This window comes from Schistocerca serialis, chromosome 2 (assembly GCF_023864345.2).
Source record: "Schistocerca serialis cubense isolate TAMUIC-IGC-003099 chromosome 2, iqSchSeri2.2, whole genome shotgun sequence".
Taxonomy (NCBI): domain Eukaryota; kingdom Metazoa; phylum Arthropoda; class Insecta; order Orthoptera; family Acrididae; genus Schistocerca; species Schistocerca serialis.
The window spans coordinates 198,797,631-198,817,882 of NC_064639.1; the positions used below are offsets into that span (position 1 = coordinate 198,797,631).

General features: G+C 36.7%; 1 protein-coding gene across 1 annotated transcript in view; it reads right to left on the bottom strand.

Annotated features, from left to right (window-relative positions):
• Positions 1-5,853: 5,853 nt before the first annotated feature.
• The window catches only part of LOC126456937 (rho guanine nucleotide exchange factor 4), a 48,192-nt gene continuing 33,793 nt past the window's right edge, over positions 5,854-20,252 (bottom strand). The window contains exons 8-13 of the mRNA XM_050092874.1: positions 19,194-19,415; positions 18,925-19,065; positions 18,460-18,588; positions 17,593-17,677; positions 9,756-9,998; positions 5,854-9,073 (exon numbers count right to left, since the gene is read on the bottom strand). Coding sequence (XP_049948831.1) covers positions 8,901-9,073; positions 9,756-9,998; positions 17,593-17,677; positions 18,460-18,588; positions 18,925-19,065; positions 19,194-19,415 — 993 coding nt within the window. The 3' untranslated portion in view covers positions 5,854-8,900. The remainder of the gene's footprint in view (positions 9,074-9,755; positions 9,999-17,592; positions 17,678-18,459; positions 18,589-18,924; positions 19,066-19,193; positions 19,416-20,252) is intronic.

Consider the following 20,252-nt stretch of genomic DNA (forward strand, 5'->3'; position numbering starts at 1 on the left):
AACAGCAGTGTTTAATGCATCAATAATTTGCTTGGAAAAATAAGAATGTTCCTTTCTAAGAACCAGTGTCTTCTCCAATGGAGTGCCAAGAAAAAAATCACACTCTTAAGATTAACCTCATCTCTTTGCAAATTTTATAACTTAACAATCAAATAGAGAGAGAAAAAATTCCACTCAAAACTCATGTTCAATGAGCTGAATAGGAGGGGAATCGAAAGATATGTTTCTGACTTTTCACAGTTGACTTCTTGTCGTGTCTGTTGTGTTCCTCTATTTGTCAGGTTCTACAGTCCCATTTCCAGCTTCATTTCCCTCTTTATTTCTGTTTAAAAGCTATTGTACAAACAGATTTCATGTACATGTCAGTTTGACATTTGCATGTAGATATTCCTATCTTCATTTAGTTGTCATTACAAATTATATATTTATTTGGTTGTCATTACAAATTGGACTGTGCTTGTATTCAAAGATGATAAGAATGAGTTGCACAGGGAAAATACATTTTATGGGATTACACTTCTTTTGTGATATTCGGGAGTGACATTTAACTCCACATATATGATGACAATGATGCTGACCAAACTGCTTTTACTTATTCTGTCACTGGTGAATGCATTTCACAGTCTACAACAAGTGGGTTTGTATTCCTTGTGACAGAGGTTTGTAAGCCACACACAATAGTCCAATTTCAAAGGACATTGGCAATTTCATTTCATGCACACTAATGAATATTAGTGAACTGTATCTCAGTATCAGTTGTTGTGTTACCTCTGCAAGCCTGAGAGTGCAGCAGTTGATCCAAACATACATAGTTCGTGATGTCTTCAAAGCCACAATTTGGGATGTTATTTGATGGTCCACCTATGGTAGATGTTTGCCTACAACTTGTTAGGATGGACATGACGTCCTGTTACTGCTAGATTTCAGATACAACTGATGATGGGGCTGAGTCCCAAAACCGTGGTAGTGTTTAGCAACTTCTGTTGTGCAATACTTTGGTCAACAAAATATTTTACAACTGTGACAGGCTCAGTATCATCAACATGTTGCAAAACAGTTGTGGATGTCCCACAAATAAAAAATTATATATGTAATAATACAATGTGTACTGCCCGAGGAACTAAGTGAACAACGTATAGTTCAAGTCATGCAAGAATAAGGGAGCTACTGACCTCAGCTGAGCATCCTAAGAAAACACACACACACACACACACACACAAATTAAGTTAATTGCCAATATGCTAAATTTTTTTTTTTTACAAGAAGGTCAAGGAAATATGCTATCATTCAGTTCGTTTTCAAATTACTTGTTTAAAATTAAAACATTTTGGCCACTGCTATTTATAATTTCAAATCTAGAATATTCTGCAGAGACAGACCATTCTAAATATACAAACTTCACACTAAAATGTCTTCACAAAGGAAATTAGTTGCGTAGCACAGTTCATAAAATAAGAATACATGTGCACTTGTTAGTTATGTTATGTGTAGAAAAGTGATTTACTTGGGAAATTCACAAACTGTCCATCGTGGGACTGACAATGTGACTGACAAAGTTCAATATTTTATGTCCTCACAAAAATCTGTTGATTGGCATAACTAAATAGCTGCCAAATTTAATATAGGAAATGTGATATGAACTTTCTATCTAATAAAAAGCTGCCCAAAAGAAAAACATTTAACACAAATACAAGAAGAAAGGCACATTGCAATAAGTAGAGGATAACTTTAGTTCTGCCTTTCAGAACTGGAAGTATTCAAGGCTAAAAACAGGCAAAAGTAGAGCATATTATACAACTGCGTTAACATAATTGCTGGTCGGTACTAAGACACAAAATTTTTTGTACTGCTGATAAACACATATAAAGGATGGATGCTTCTCATCCTGAGTTCTGAGTCACTTGCACTTCCTTTATAACCTTCCACAACCTATCACTCTTTCCTCCCTGATGTGGGAAGTAATATAGTTTTGTCTCCTTTTATATGTTTCTCTCAGCAGAAATAAAAACTGTCAGCCCCTGAAGGTACATCCTAACCAATAATTTTGTATGAAGGGCCTCTCTATGCAGAATTCAGAATAGGTGGCTATCTTCCTTTTTTCCTTAACCATAATTCTCAACAAATGACATATGATACAGGATATGACATTTTTAAGAGGTTTCTGTGATTACATCAATCTCTCCATACCTTTTCATAAAAATTTGCATTTTCATTTCAATTTATTAGTGTATGACATTCCAATATGAAACAGTTATCTTACTGAAGCTTGCTGGAATTTCAAATATATGTGAGAATCATTAAAGGTTGAACTGCAGTTGAAGTAAATGTCTAAAAATTCTAACTTTATGATGATAAGCAGCCTTGAAGTATAATTTTTGTTACTACCGGTTCATCTGCTCCAGAACTACTGCAGAGCAACATTTCAGGCCTTAGAATCTGTGAGAGCTGAACGGTGCACGTATCACTGTGTGTGTAGAATTTAATCGGATAGATAAAATATCTACTCACCAAATGGCGACAGAACACACACATTCGGTATTACGTATGCAAGATTTCAGAACCAGTGACGCCTTCTTCTCTCCTTCTTCTGGGAAAAGGGTTGAAGACGAAGGAAGAGGGGTGAAGGAAAAGAACTGACAAGATTTAGGAAAAGGGATACAGTTCAGAGAAGTCATTCAGAACCCTGGGTCAGGGGAGACTTAGTGGACAGTATTAGATTTTCTTTCTAATCCCGTCCAGTAAGTCTCCCCTGGTCTGGTTTTCTAGATGACTTTTCCATACTCTACCCCTTTTCTAAATATCATCACCAGTCTTTTGCCCCTTTTCCTTCACCCTTCCTCCTCCTCTTTCAATCCTTCTGCCAGAATAAGGAGCCACTGGCCCCGAAAGCTTGTATATGATCAAAAATTTCTTCCAAGGTCTTAATAACTGTGTAAAAACAATGCAGCATAAAGAGCAGAAACCACTGGCTAGAAAAGTAAGAAAGAAATAAAGAGCCAGTCATGAAAAAGGGATTGACTGCTGTAAATCTCGTCTGAAGGCACATGTCAAAACTCAGTCCTAGTCTATCCACGTTGATAAACTCTGAGCAGGGTACAGACTACAAATAAGCATTTTACATACATAGGTCATAACAAAACTCTGTTGTGATTCAAGGTGATACTTTGCTGCAATAGCAATCTTTCCCACTACCTACATAAAACAAAATATTGTTAACTTCAACTCTTCAGATGGCTAAGAAACACTTATGGAGGGGGAACTCCTTTCTTTCATTCCAATATATTTCTTATTTTCTGTTGAAGGTCATACTAAACCAATACTTGCAGCTCACTTGTAGGTAAAAGGAAATAGTTGTAATGAGCAACATGTAAACAAACAGCCTACTTTTGAACAGTTCCGCACAGTCACTTCCATCACCTGTCAGTAACCAGTGAGGTTTAGTCTCCCTGCGAGTGCCTTACCGTTAAGTCACATTCAACCTCCTATTAAGTGCTCATGTAAGGCCTGGCGAAATGGAAGGTATAAATCCCCACACCTCCTCCTGCCATTTGCATAAAGAAAGCCCTTCCCCATTGTGCTTCCTGACTGAGAGGAGCACGTGCAAATACACACACACACACACACACACACACACACACACACACACACACACACACACACACACACGAACTTCACACTAAAATGTCTTCACAAAGGAAATTAGTTGCGTAGCACAGTTCATAAAATAAGAATACATGTGCACTTGTTAGTTATGTTATGTGTGTGCACTACTGCTTTCAACGAGTGATTCATCAGAAACTATTTAGGGAGCTGTTTGCTTCTTAAATTATTTCTGCGGCATGTAGGTTATTCCAGATTGTCTAGTCTGAGCCACGGGACATTTTGGCAACATTCACTGTTTGACTCTTCACTTCATCCTATATTCACACTGACAAGATGTTTAGTGAATAGATGACTCTAACTTGACGGTGCCACACTAGTATTTATGCTTTATGTTGACAGCTTCGTACACAGCATATTTTATCATCATCAATGTTGAGTGCCTCATTTATAACCAATTCATTCCAGTAAGCATTCAAACTTTTTCATTAACTAAAAACTATTTCTTCACTTTCACTGTAATCTCCAGTGCGGTCTCAGACTTCCTTTCTGGATTTCAGTGGAAGAGTATGAAACATAGCATTCTGCAACCTGCAGTGACAATAATATGCAGCTTAGGATGCAACCTGAAACTGGATTTTCCTGATTTTCTAGTGATAATGAAGTTAGGGCTTGTAGCAGTTTGTTTATTAAAGCAATGCCCACAAAAATTCAATGATGCATACCATGTTTTGCAGAGCTGTGTGACAACATTTGCCACGTGGAACTCAAGAAAAATTAACTTTTCATTACCTTGAAACAAGCTCTAGCATTTTGCACTGTGAAGCTGCTTCAAAATATTGGTCAATACACCATGCCACATAACACATGAAATAATAAAATTGCCTTTTTATGGATGTTTGTACACATATTGTATCATCTCATAGCATTGTGATATATAAAAATAAGTTACAAGTTAGTTAGAGAGTTCTTTGCGTCATGAAACATCAAGAGACTAAAATGATACATTAAATTTCAGCTGTTCTCCAAAACACAACAATGAGAACACATGGAAAAGCAATTCTATCATTCAATGCTTCGTATTTACATCTATCACTTCTTTCAAAAATGAACAATTCTGAATGTCAAGCATTTATTGCACATAAATTATTGTGAGGGTGAGTCAAAAAGTAAAACTACAGAACACCTTTATTTGGGTCCCATTTCATTACACAAGACCAGGGATCTGAGTACTACTTCTCCCAAAAATGTGCCCTGCGTGTTGAGCATTATGCAGTCCCCCTTAGTAATTCATTAAAGAAGTTATTCAAGCATCTGCCATACAATACTGAGCTTATTTCCATTTTCATGAGCCAAAAGTTGGCAGGTGACTCATCACTACGTTATAAAAAATTAAAAAGAACTTTTCCATACATGTTTCTTCATGTTCAGATAATTGCTGATTCATCCAAAGATGTCAAGTCTGAGCTTAAAATGGAAAGACTATAAATAATAATTAAAAAAAAAAATGGTACTGAAACAAATGTCTTCTTTTTAGGGAATTCACTTTTTGACTTAGCCTCATCAATAATACTACCATCACTAGTCATATATCAGTTTTTATTTGTATTTAATATAATGGAAGGAAACATTCCACGTGGGAGAAATTATATATAAAAACAAAGATGAGGTGACTTACCGAACAAAAGCGCTGGCAGGTCGATAGACACACAAACAAACACAAACATACACACAAAATTCAAGCTTTCGCAACAAACTGTTGCCTCATCAGGAAAGAGGGAAGGAGAGGGGAAGACGAAAGGAAGTGGGTTTTAAGGGAGAGGGTAAGGAGTCATTCCAATCCCGGGAGCGGAAAGACTTACCTTAGGGGGAAAAAAGGACAGGTATACACTCGCACACACGCACATATCCATCCACACATACAGACACAAGCAGACATATTTAAAGACCAAATATGTCTGCTTGTGTCTGTATGTGTGGATGGATATGTGCGTGTGTGCGAGTGTATACCTGTCCTTTTTTCCCCATAAGGTAAGTCTTTCCGCTCCCGGGATTGGAATGACTCCTTACCCTCTCCCTTAAAACCCACTTCCTTTCGTCTTCCCCTCTCCTTCCCTCTTTCCTGATGAGGCAACAGTTTGTTGCGAAAGCTTGAATTTTGTGTGTATGTTTGTGTTTGTTTGTGTGTCTATCGACCTGCCAGCGCTTTTGTTCGGTAAGTCACCTCATCTTTGTTTTTATATATAATTTATTTGTATTTAATATGTTAACCAGAAGAGACACATATACTTGTTTGGGGCACATGATTTTTGTATGAAAGTGACACAGGATGCTTCTTTCATACAACAAGTATGTAAGTACTGTAAGACTATCTGCATCCTCTGATACTGTACATGACATCTACACTGATTATCAGTAAGCACAGCATTTATTGAAGACTATGGTACACAGAAGTTATCACTTTGTGCCTTTTCATTTACTTTTGCAATCTATTTGCTTAAAGTATTGTGATGGTTTGGAATCCGCAGAATATAATGGTTTGGAATCCATAGAAAATACTTAGCACAACATTCGACAACAACTATATAAATATGTGGTTAATACGTTAAGAATTCAAAATTTAACATATTTAACATTGTTGGTTAAGGTTACAGTGTAGTTGTGTAATATCATAACAAAAGGTGATGGCATTTAGTGATACTCCAGTTATTTGCTGCCGATCAACAGTAACATAAATAAGAAATATGCGCAACCCACAATTATTTTGTAGACTGCTAGGTTTCTTGATCAGTATTATATTTCAAACATATCAGTTCATTTTCTTTTACACAGAAAATTCAAAGTGTAACACAATTTTAAAATTTTTCTTTGTTAGGCTATTTAGTTGTTTCAATGAATCAAAATAACAATACAAGTAATTTGGATCTGATGAGACTCAAATTAAAAACAAAATTCAAAAGCAATTAATAGGTAGACTACACCTACATTAAAAACCACAAATTAGTGGATAGTATGCTTGTAGCCTATATCCTGTCACAAAGCTACCAAAATCACAAAATATGTAATGCCCTTAATGACAATAACAACAGATTTCATCAGAATGCACCTGAAAACATATTTCGATTCTGTAATAACAAATACCGATTCCATTTGCAAACTTTATCTATTTGACATTATTTCAACACTAGCATTTAAACATTTAACCTACCAGACTCAATCTGAAATGCAGTCCAAATTATTTCCCTCTTAGCTTGTCAGAGTGACAGAGTTATAGTACATTACACATATACTACACACAAAGGTCTTAAAACACTTCTGAATGTTGTAAAAGTTTACTATTGATTCAAGATGAACTGATTCCACTGAGGTACCACCAGAAATTCATTTGGAAACTTTCTTATTTTCAAACTGAAAATGTAGACAGTGGTATACAACAATTAACACCACCAGTTCAGGCTGCGTATCACTCATTATGATAAGCACATAAGCTGCCATTACAGTTTATCTGTACATTCTGGCAATGAAACACAAAGTCCACAATGCGACTGAGGAACCATACACCATAGTACAAATACAAACAGCTTTGAATAAAACACTGAAATACTGGCATGACTAATGCAACTGCCCTACCAAGCACGATTACTGTTTTGCTAGTAATAATTTAGCTGTGTGCGTTATGAATGAAGTCTTTTCAACAGTAGCGGAACAACATTAATCTTTACCTGTCTAATTGTTTCAATGGTCTGACACAGTGAAAGAGACTGAAAACCTCCTACAATGATGCAAAAATGTAGATGACTATGGTGACCATGTATAACTTTGGATGTATGGAATGCATGGGCATATTTACACAACAAACTGTCTTAATGGTAAAAGTGAGCTTTGCAGAGTACATACTCCAGAGTTTGTGTAAAATCTGATACAATATGCCACACATTTTCCTTAATACTAAATGAATAATGAAATACTTCTGAAGGAAGAAAATCAGTCCCTGTTATATCAGTTCAAGACATGATCCAAACTATTAACCATTAGAAATGATCAATATGAAGTTGTAAAGTTTCACAGCTGTAAAGTTTATTCTTCACCCAGCTGCATTTGTTAAATACAACTGAGTTAAGTAAGGCACAACTAGTAGCCTCATTTTGTCATCTTTTGCATTCCTGTTCATTTGTTTTCTTCAATATGTTTGTAAAGAGTAGAAATGTGCATGAATCATTATTATGAGCCCTCATGAACCAAGCATTATTAATTTGTGTTCCTCGTGTTAGTCACTGAACAGGGATATAACACTTCTCATCTTGAAACTGATTAAAGCTGTGGAGATGACTAGAGACACAAAAATGCAGACATATGAATTAGTCAGCTATGGCTGTACTCATAAGTACAGCATTCCCTATGAACAGCAATGAGCAGCATATCAGAAATACTGAATAACCTGCTAAGCATTATTTGTAAGAAATAAAGAAAGCACCAGATACATCTGTGTGTGTGTGCAGCATCAAATAACATAATTTGAATGTTTTAAGGCACAAGCCTTCTCAAGTAAACAACCATATTAAAAACAAAATCTCTGTCCATAATGTCATCAAACATTTCATACATGCTCATTTTCTCTTCCTTACTGAATACATATAAAAAATTAGGAGCTATAAACCTGTGTTAAACATACAACATCTCAGGTCACCTTGTAACAAAAGTATGTCCAGTGCTTTAGAAATAGCACGGCATGGTTTCAACTTAGTCTGGAAATTGCTATAAATGCAAGCAGTGTTTGAAAATTGATTAAATCTTTGAATTTGTTAACAATATAATGAAATTCTAATGTCTCTTCTTTCCTGTGAGCCAATTCTCCATTTTTTATAAATTAATTACAACACTCTGAAACAGTTTTTGTTTACAGTTAGCATACTCCTACAAATTTCCTCAAACTTACAACTGCTTTTGCAGCAAACTGATTCTTAACAAAATTTAGGTTTTGAGGAAGGCTATAATCAGTCTTCTTTATTGTGCTGCTTATCACTAACATCTTCCTGTATGAAGTTTAGGCCAGCTCATTCCAAATTTCATGCACCAACCACTCATACAAAAAAGATTATGTAACAACAGAATAACCAAAATATTTGGTTCACTTTAACTGCTCCTTCTCTGCCACGAGACTTACATGACATGCATTACCTTATATGCGGAAACGCTTCACAATATCCAATATAAATACAGACATCATGTATGTCCACCTCCACATGAAACTCCTTTTCATACACAAATTCACTATATTACAGCACCATTTGAGTTCTTTTTCATGATGGGTGGTGTGTAGCACGACCTTTCTTGCTGCTACCAAAGGTAAACCAGGTGCCCATTTTTCGGCCCAGCGAATTACTTGAACTGTGACTTGTTGATGAGGATAGGTTGTGATGACTTGCATCAAGGTTATTCACAGGGTGTGAAGAATCACGCTTGTAACTCTTCCCTAGAAAATAATACAGATACAAAATTATCGTTCATTTCGGTTAAGTAAAAAATATAGTGCTCAGAAATGGTAGAATACAATCACACTTGGCATTAGATAAATATCTTACAATTACACTATGTCTTCTAAAGCATCTTTTCTGTATCAAGAATTTCTTTTTAATTTATCATTTTGAATGTGTTTATTCTAAATGTTGCCTTCATTATTTTCAACTCAGTTTACAAAACTCTTCTGTTATTCATCCTTGTATTCATTAAATGTGTGTCAGAAATGGATGCTGCTCACAATGAGCTGCAATGTTTTGAGGTTCTAAATTTAAGTCCGATTTATTTTTACTTTCAACATACAACTGTTAAGGCAGTAGAATATAACTAACCTTTTTAGCATACAGCCACAGATCAAAAAAACACCGAAATTCAGACCTTTAAATGCAACTTTACATAGTTTTAGCATCTCATGATTAAAACTAACAATTATTTGCTAATACATAAAATCAACAGATGATTGGCAACGTTTATTAAGCAATGAGGCAAAATATTCGCTATGGGTATATCACTGAAAGGACCCAGAGAATGAAGTGGAAGAGCCACATTATGATATTTATCAAAATGCAGCTATATGCAAATACTATATCATAAATAAAACAAAGAAACAATATCTCTGGTACATTATGTGCACGTACCTCGTGGTTTGCTCGGTGGCCGACGTCGTTGGCAGCGAGCAGCCATCCTGGCAAGTTGTCGGGCAGCTGGTGCGAACTCCAGCCCTTCACGAGCATCCTTATCTACAAGGCGACGTTCTTCTGTAAGAGCCTGCAGCCAGCGTGTCTTCTCAGCTGCCGAACGGCATGCGAAAACAAGCCCTCTCTCCCGACCCGAGCAGACTATCCGTACACAGTGTCTCACTGCTATTCCCAGCTGAGGATCTGTAAATTCACAGTACAGTACTTCAGCTACATTTATTTCACATTACAAACAGCATAAAGTACCATCAGTATACCTTTAAGTGAACTGCACATTTTCAGTTCATGTTACAAAGTGTACAACTTTGCTTCCGCCATTTTTTCCCCAACATCTGAGGCTTTAATGAAACAAATTGGTTACGCATGTATCATCCAAAGTATTTTCCATCGTTGGCCACTACTTTCTTCCATCTTTCAGGCAGTGTAGGAATCACGCATCGAAAAAATTGTTCATCTTTTGAAGCGATCCACAAATCGATCCACTCTGTGACTTCTTCATGAGATTGGAAGTGTTGGTCAGCCAGACCAGGCGCCATTGATCTAAAAAGTTGATAGTCAAGGACTTTCCATTTTAACGTTTCCAAGTACGCTTTGACCTCTTTTGCAACGTGGGGTCGAGTGTTGTCGTGCTGCAAAATCACTTTATCGTGCCTCTCGCTGTATTGCAGCCATTTGTCTTTTAATGCTCTGCTCAGACGCATTTATTGTGTACGATAACGAGCACCTGTGATTGTTTCACTTGGTTTTAACACCACATAGTACACAATGCCGAGCTGGTCCCACCAAATGCAGAGCATGATCTTGGAGCCATGAATATACGGTTAGGCCGTTGACGTGGAAGCATGGCTGGGATATCCCCATGATTTTTTGTGTTTAGGGTTATTGTAATGAACCCATTTTTTGTCCCCCGTCACAATGCGATTCAGAAATCCCTTCAGTTTTTGCCTCTGAAGCAACTGTTCACAAACACACAAATACTGTTCAATGTCTCTGTTTCGGCTCACGTAGGACCCAAGTTTCTTCTTTCTGAATCATGCCCATAGCCTTGAGACGTTTTGAAATGGCTTGCTGTGGCACTCCCATTAATCGTGCCAGTTTTTCTTGAGTATGACGCGATTGTTTACTCGGCAATGGCTCCAATTCTGCATCTTTGGAAACATTCCCTCTTCCACCGCTATGCCAGTCTACGACATTAAAATCACCGTTCTTGAAGCTTTGAAACCACTCACGACACGTTTTTTCACTAATAGCATCCTTACCATACGTACATGAGAGCATTCAATGAGACTCAGCTGCTGTTTTCTTCATATGGAAACAAAACAGTAACGCCTCCCACAAATGAGAATTAGGCTCGTAAACTGACATTTTTGATCTAGAACAACTTCATGATGCAGACACAAATCGACTAATGTTAGAATGAGGTTATGATGACTGAGGTCCAAGCTAACTGCGTGATGTCTGTGATCTGTTTCTTTCAACCGCTACTTACCGTTGTCACCACCTATCGGAAGCAAGCTGTACACCTTGTACATCAATAGTTTACTAATTATTACAATTACAAAAAAAAATGCAAGATCAATACATAATAGTTTCTCGGGGGAACATTGTGTCAAATCCAGATATGGAGATATGCAGTTTAAAATCAGAAAGCTATGCCATAATAATTTCAGACAAGTGTATGAACACCACCTGAAATAGATTTCATGCTAATTTCACCATGTCTGGCAATACTGTAATCAAATCTGATCACAGTCTTCCAAGAATATGCAACAGTCCAGTTAATTCAAGATGAACTTTTGCAGTTTTCCTAATCCACTTCCTGAGAATACCAGAATGATTACTACACAAGGTCAGAGCTGATTCTTTCTTGGATCTGTGCAACCTTGAAAAATTTTTACCCTTCGAAATTTCAGACAGGAAACTGACAATGTTTATGCCACAGAATGACACCACCTTCTTTGCGAGTGGTCAAATAGTCTAATAAGCCCTTGAGGTATTACAGGATTTGGAAAAAAATCATTCCTCGTCAGCCCTCATTTGCTCCAGAGGCTACACTGATGCAATAGCTCCATACTTCATAATCCTATACAGTCCCATTTGCTCGACAAAAGATCCGAACAAAAAGACTGGAAAGTTGCACAGGTCACACCAATATTCAAGAAAGGCAATAGGAGTAATCCATTAAATTATACATCCATATTATTAACATCGATATGCAGCAGGATTTTGGAACATATGTTGTGTTCAAACATTATGAATTACCTTGGCGAGAACAGTCAACTGACACACAGTCAAGACAGATTTAGAAAACATCATTCTTATGAAACACCAACTAGCTCTTTACTTACGCAAGGTGTTGTGTGCTATCAACAAAGGATTTCAAATTCATTCCATATTTCTAGATTTTGACATTGTACCATACAAGTGGCTTGTAATGAAATTGTGTGCTTATGGAATACCGTTTCAGTTATGCAACTGGATTCTGGATTTCCTGTCAGAGAAGTCTCAGTTTGTGGTAAGTGACAGAATGTCACTGAGTAAAACAGAAGTGATTTCTGGCGCTTCAAAAGGTAATTTTATAGGCCCTCTGCTGCTCATTGTCTACACAAATGGTTTAGCAGACAACCTGAGCAGCTGTCTTAGATTGTTTGCAGATGATGCTGTTGTTTATCATCTAGTAAAGTCATCAGAACACCAAAACAAATTGCAAAATAATGAAGATATCTATATGGTACAAAAATTGACAACTAACCCTAAATAATGAAAAGTGTGAGGTCATCCAGATGAGTGCTAAAAGGAAACCATTAAACTTCAATTACATGTTAAATCAATCAAATCTAGAGGCTGTAAATTCTAAATTCTATGAATTACAGTTATGAATAACTTCAACTGATAACAACACATAGAAAATATTTTGAGGAAGGTGAACCAAGGACTGCATTTTACTGGGAGACTTAGAAGATGCAACAGATCTACTAAAAGAGACTGCCTACGCTATTCTTGTCCATCCTATTTTGCAGTACTGTTGTGCATTGTGGGATCCTTACCAAATAGGATTAATGGAATACATCAAGAAAGTTCAAAGAAGAACAGCACATTTTGCATTACTAATAAATAGGGGAGAGAATGTCATGGACATGATACAGGATTTGGGGTGAACATCATCAAAAGAAAGGTGTTTTTCCTTGTGGAGGGATCTTCTCACAAAATTTCAATCACCAACTTTCTCCTCTGAATGTTAAAACTCTTTGTTGATGCCAACCTATTCAGGGAGAAATGATCATCACAATAAAATAAGGAAAATCAGAGCTCATATGGAAAGATGTAGGTGTTTGCTTTTTCTCTGCACTGTTCGAGATGGAATAATAGAATGGTTCAAATGGATCTGATAACTATGGGACTTAACATCTGAGGTCATCACTCCCCTAGAACTTAGAACTACTTAAACCTAAGTAACCTAAGAACATCACACACATCCATGCCCGAGGCAGGATTCGAACCTGCAACCGTAGCAGTTGCGCGATTCCAGACTGAAATAATAGGGAATTAGTTTGAAGGTTGTTCGATGAACCCTCTGCCAGGCACAAAGTGTGATTTGCAGAGTAGCCATATGGATGTAATGTAGAGACACAATGGGCGAATATGATTCTTCAAACCCAAACCCCAGGATGACAGAGACTGACTTATGGTGAGTCCTCATTACAGGTGAGTCTCTCTCAACTCCTCTTTTTTTAACCTTCCCCAGTCTGCCCCACTCTCTTCCCTGAGAAAAGAATTAATAGTTCTAAAAGCTAGGATTATGTCATCATATTTACTTTTAGGCATATCTATCGGCAGTACTAAACATTTCACCTTCTGGAGATAAGTACAAGTCAGAAGTTTAGTCTCATATTTATCAATTGTGTAATTACTGTAGATGTGTGGATGGACCGATTCCTGAGGATTCTTCCAATGAATCATCTGGATCTCCTTTACTTGTGAATAGTTTTATGTGATCATTCCGTTTTAAGTCACTTTGTATGCATACTCCTAGATTTTTTTATGGATATAACTGCTTCCAGTGATTGTTCTGCAATCGTGATATCATCCAATAACGGGGCTTCCTATTAAATTTGCTTATGTCCAGAATCAATTGCCAAGCCGCGCACCAAGCATATTCTGCGGGTCTTCCTGAGTTTTGGTGCAAGATTTATTGTCACAACAATGCATATGGAGCACATGAAATAATTACATTTACAGATCAGTAGCACAAGCGGTGTTGAGGTACCAATTTTCAAACATTGAAAGTTCTCAGCATATAACAGTATCATCCACAAAAATCTGGAAAAAATCACATCTTGAGTGAAGTGGAAACCTCTAAAAAGTAGTACATTTTTTTTCCTGGCAGTGTATATATTGTAAAAAGTAATGGTCCTCTAACACTCCCACAGACTACGGTTGAAGTTATTTTTACATCTAAAGACTGCTCTTCGTTGGGAATAATAGGCTGTGTTCCATTTTCTAGAAACTGTTCCATCCAATCACACAGCTGGTCTGAGACTTCCTATACTTGTATTTTAATCATTTGGAAACATTGCAGAACTGTATCAAACACCTGGAGACCAGGGATTATTGTTTCTGAAACCCATGCTGATTCCTGCAGGGGAGATTTTCGGTTTCCAGAAATGTCGTTAATACTCGAGCATAAAATGTGTTCCAAAATTCTACTACAAACCAACATTAGAGATATATGTCTACACAGCTTTGTGCATTTGTTTGGCAACCCTTCTCAAAGACGAGAATGACCTGCACTTTTTTCCACTCTTTATGAACACTTCACTCCTCCAGAAACCTACCTCATACTTCTGCTAGAAGAGGAGCAAGTTATTTCACATACTCTATGTACATGGGATTGCTGAAAAATAATGCCTCCAATTTTTTTATGTGGAATCTCTTAAAGATTTTTAAATAAAACAAGTATTATTAGCATTCTACATCTTTAATCTCCACGTCTACATATTTGCAGCCCTCTGTTGCTAGAATGCTCCGAACTGTAGCACGAAACACAGTGGTGTGTAACATAATTATGTCAGCACAAGAGAAACAGCATGCTATAATCTAGTTTTGAATCCAAAGAGTTTATCCAAACATGGAGCATCCTCTCTTTCAGCACGACAATGTGAGACAACACACGAGTTCTGCAACATCTGCAACGATCCAGCATCTGAGGTTCGCTGTTATCGATCATCTTCCATTCAGTCCTTACTCAGTCCCATTCAATTTTCAGCTGTTTCCAAAACTTAAAAATACCTTCAAAGACTTCACTTTGATACTGATGAAGTGATGCAAGCAGAGGTGAGGTTGTAGTTCCATCAACAAAGTCAAACATTCTATACTGAAGGTATCAACAAACTGGTCTCTTGTTGGGAGAAATGTGTTTGTCATCAGGGTGGCTAGGTTGAGAAATAAATATGTAGACATGAAGAATAAAGATGCAGAATGTTGATAATATTTGCTTTTATTTAAAAAGCTTTAGTTTCCACATAAAAAATTTGGAGGCATTATGTTTCAGCATTCCCTTGCCGAATCATAGTGGTACCCTATCAGGTCCAGTAGCCTTTCCTCTGTTGAGCAATTTCACTTGCTTTTTCTATTGCAGGGTCACTTATTTTGATACCTGTCATTTTGAAGTTTGTTTAGCAATTTAAATGACAAGCGACTGTATGATCTTACACAGTGAAATAGTTCTGGAAATAAACATTTAGTGTTTCAGTTCTCTGTGCCAACCTCCGCTTTGATGTTTTTTGGGTCGTGGAGTTTCTGGACAGATGGCTTTGATCCATTTACTTATTTAACATAAGATCAAAGCTTCTTAGGATTTTCTGTCAAGTCAATAGATACAATTTTACTTTTGAATTCACTGAAAGCCTTACACATGGCTCTCCTTACGATGATTTTGACTTTATTCAGTTTTTGTTTGTTGTGAGGATTTCGCTACTTTTAAGTTTGCACTGAACCTCTCTTTGCTTTTGTAGTAGCTTTCTAACACGGCTCTCGAAACACAGCGAGTCTTCCCTGTCCCTCACAACTTTGCTCAGCACAGACTCATCTAATGTATATTGTACTATATTCCAAAACTTTGTCCATTGATACTCAATATTATCAGTGCTGGAGGTGAAATTTTCAGTTCGACTACTTAGGAAATCTGAGATCCGTTTTCTGTTGCTCTTGTTAAGCACAAATATCCTCCTTCCTCTCTTTATATTCCTGTTTATTGCCATTAAATGAAGCTTTAATGGCTTTATGACCACTGATTTCCTGATCTCGGCTAACTAAGTAGAAAGTTCAGGTCTGTTTGTCACCATGAGATCCACATATTATCTCCGCAAGTCAATTCTTTGATTAACTGCTCAAGATAATTTTCAGATATGCATTTAGAACAATTTTACACAATTCTGTATCTGTATTACCCACTCTAATCACTTGAGTCTTCCAGGTCAATACAGGAAAGTCGAAAATGTTTGCAAATTATTCTCCAAGTTTCCCTTCTAATGTTATGGAATGCTTTTAGAAAATAACGAGACATGATTTCCATGTCTGTTGACAGGGAATGAAATAAGTGAGATGTAGTACAGCTGTGTGTGGTAATTCACTTGCAAGTACAATACTGACAGACAAGGTAAAATATAGTTGTGTGTTCTGCTTGTATCAGCAGGAAATGGTTATTACAATATTACTGCATACAGATACACAGACAATTATTGCATTGGCTACATAAAGCCATCAGAAACAGAAATTTGACAACTAGCTCTCTATTCTCACTACTACAAAGGAAAAGGTCACTTTTTAATATAATGCAAGACAGGGATCTATTACAAATTAGATCAATGACCTTAACTGGATATTCACTACATACCGAGAACACCCTAAATAAAAAGGAAGACTGGTGTCTAAGATCCCACCAACAGACAAGGTCATTGGAAAGAGGGCAAATGCTTAGATAGGGAAGGAAGTCAATCATTTCCTTTTGAAGGGAATCATCCTAGCATTTACATTAAGTGAGTTGGAAAAACGATGGAAAGGCCTAAATATGTATAGTCGGTTTGGATTTTGAACCTTCATTCTCCTGAACATAAGTTCAGAGTTCTAACCATTGTACCACCTCATTCGGTGTGTGACCAACACGTGATAAAAACTCCGAAACATCATTTGAGACCCGTTTGGGTTGTATGGTGATTGTTCCTTTCTGAAAGTGACAAAATGTCATAAATCTAATTTGCATTCTTCATATGTAGCCAGAGTAGCATATTATGACAATGACAGCACTCAGGATGACATAAAAAGTGAATAATATTAGCACACAAGGGCAGAGTATGGAAAAAGGAGGTGGCATCTCCATAGACTACAAAGGTAGAAGTCATGCCCCCAAAATACTATGTGATTCCAATGTTCTTCTGACTTGAACCTATCTGTGCATACTTCATGCATTCCATACTCATGATCATCATCATCTACTGAAGCATACCAACATTTTCACCTGAGATATCCCTCTAAATTTTGCACAAATCTATCTGAGGAGCCAGCAACTCTCTCAAGGTAGCAGCTCTCCTGGCCAATTTACCGTGTCACATTTAATTTAGGAAGCAAATATACTTTACAGTAGTTTAATGATAGTTAATTATTAATGTACTTTCCAATGGCTACTGTGCATATGACAGATAAAGGTAACAATTTACTCTTCACTGAAATATAAATAGATATCATTCAGATATTTCTTATCTGAAAAAAGAAAACTCACCTTTTCCATCAGGCACATCAATAACCTCACTTGCATCCAGAAGTATTCTACCCTTGTAGACAAAAACATTTCTTTTCAAGATGTCCTGAAAAAAAAAAAAAAAAAAAAAAAAAAGATAATAAACATGTTGTACATTAATACAAGGGCTATTCAGAAAGTAGATTACATTTTTGCCTGCAGCAACAATGTGTGGGGGTAACACAGTCATACTGTTATCTGAGCATTTGTCTGTTCAATCAGTATCCAGCCATGCTAACATGAGGTTCATCTCATTTCCCGTTATTTCACAATAAAAGTTTTGCACTGTCTGCAATCGAAAATCTTGTAGTGCAAGTTGTTAAGTGCTCTCAATAATGAGGTTTTTGTTGGCAAAACACTATAAACTGATTGAAATTTATCGGCAACTTTGTGAAGTGTACAAAACTAACATAATCGCTGAAGGTGGAGTCTGCCCATGGTTCATTACGTTTAAATGTGGCCAAATTAATGTTCATAATGAAGAGCACAGTGGACAAGCAAGCATTGTGACTCATGAACTGGTTGCAAAAGTTTATGAGAAGAGTCAAAAAAATTACTGTTTCACAATGACTACCATCTGTTTCCAAAGATTAAGACCTGGCTCGCAACACAATGCTTTGACAATGATGCAGAACTGCGGGAGGATGTAACTAATTAGTTGAAGTTGTGTGGAGACTATATTGAAAGTAGTATATCAGTGTTGTTTTCAAATGAATAAAACCTTTCTTGTTTCCTATACTTTTTTTAACACCAAAACGTAATCTACTTTCTGAACAGCCATCATAGATTGCCTCTTGAGCCAAAATGCTCTTGATGATGATATTTCTCCTGCACTACATGAACTCTTACCTTCTTGCAGTAGACAAGTTGATGATCAAACAGAAACAAAGTTATGTTATTGGTCCACATTCCAGTTGTCACACGTATTACTTCACCATGGTGAATTAATTGAGAACTGACTTCTATCAGATCTTCTCCCTGAAATAAATATTATGTACTAAACAATATCAACGGATAATCCATTTTAAAAAGAAAAATAATCCTGACTATTATTTTTAGCATAAATTACACAAGTCAGCTGCATTTAACAATAGTGGCTACAGCAATGACAGAACTTGATGATGTTTCCAAACAATCCTTTATCTACAATCAGTCTCAATCTTCCTCTAAGGACATCTTTTCAGAAAATACTATGTAATACACAACAATCATACAACACAACAAGTTCCTCTAACTTTCTGCTCATCTGTTACTACAACATGCAAGAGTCACAGCTATCATTGCTACAATGTCCTGTTGTATTGATGTACTTACTTCCCAGCCTTCTACTCTCTGTTGCCAAGCAGCAAGCTTCTCCAGGCTCTCCATTCTACGTTTCCGCTCATTTATAAGGACAGCCACATTCCTCATTGCTTCAAGAGCTTCTTTAATTTTTTCATAATCAGGATGATCAACCTGCAACAAAACAAATTTTCTTTACTTTTTGAAATAAGCTATGTAATTTAAGCAACAATTTTAAAATTTTTAAAATATCAGTAATCAAAGAAACACCCTCATCAAAGATATTTTTTACAGATACATACCTTGGTATACTTCAGAAGCTCTGCAAGCTGAAGAGGGTATTTGCATATCCTTTGTACTGGAGTGAGAAGGTAGCCATCCAGTGGAATTTCTATAAGACCACGCATGAGCCTACAAGCTTCAAAGAACTTGCTGTAGCTGTTGTGCTGATACAGCTCTTGAAGTGTTGCAGTAGCCATTGGTTGACTGTTACAATACTCAGAGTATATTCGAAATCCAGACCTCTGAATAACACACAAAAAAAAAAAACATATTATTAGGTCAAACTCAACGGGTGAGATCGCAAGCTCAGCCTCTGCCCCTACTGCTACACATATATGTGCATGTGTACATTTTTATTCACTGTTTTAACATAGAATTCATAAAGGATGATAATTAAGGATTTTAAGTAAAGACTTAATACATAACACAAAGCATGAGGAGTAGATTAGACAACCTACCAACCAGTATGTGAAAGCAAGTGTACCTGATGTCAGTTCCAGTTTGTCAGATGTTTTCTACCATGTCACTTTAATTTTATTCAGATTTCTTACAGTTATTTCCTTGTACGCTAATTTCTTTGATGTCTATTTCTCGCTGGGCAGCTTCTATTCCAGGGTGAATAATAATTGCAAAAAAAAAAAAACTACTTACAGGATTACAGGTCTTACAAAACTGGCTAATAAGTTTATTAGACATTATTTTGTGTTTCTGCTGTCTATTCTTCAGTCACTGAAGGAAGCTGTGCTTTTTCTTTACTATTTACTTTCACCCAATTGTTGTATCTTCTACATTTATTTTACCAGTTCATCTTTCGTTTGTAATTTCTCAGGCTTTCAAATCTTGCTGGCTGCTGCCAATGCAGTGTTAATTTTGACATCATCATATCCTGCATAGTATTCTAAGACCATGGTTGTGCAATACTTGCAAAATTCCATCTCCTCCAATTTTTGACAAACCTTTTTTGTCATAATTTTATCAGTCACTTGGATTCTTTTCTCCAACAATGGAAAACCCAGTATGGAATGCAACAATATTATGGAAAGGAAAGTTGCCACTCACCATATAGCGGAGATGCCGAG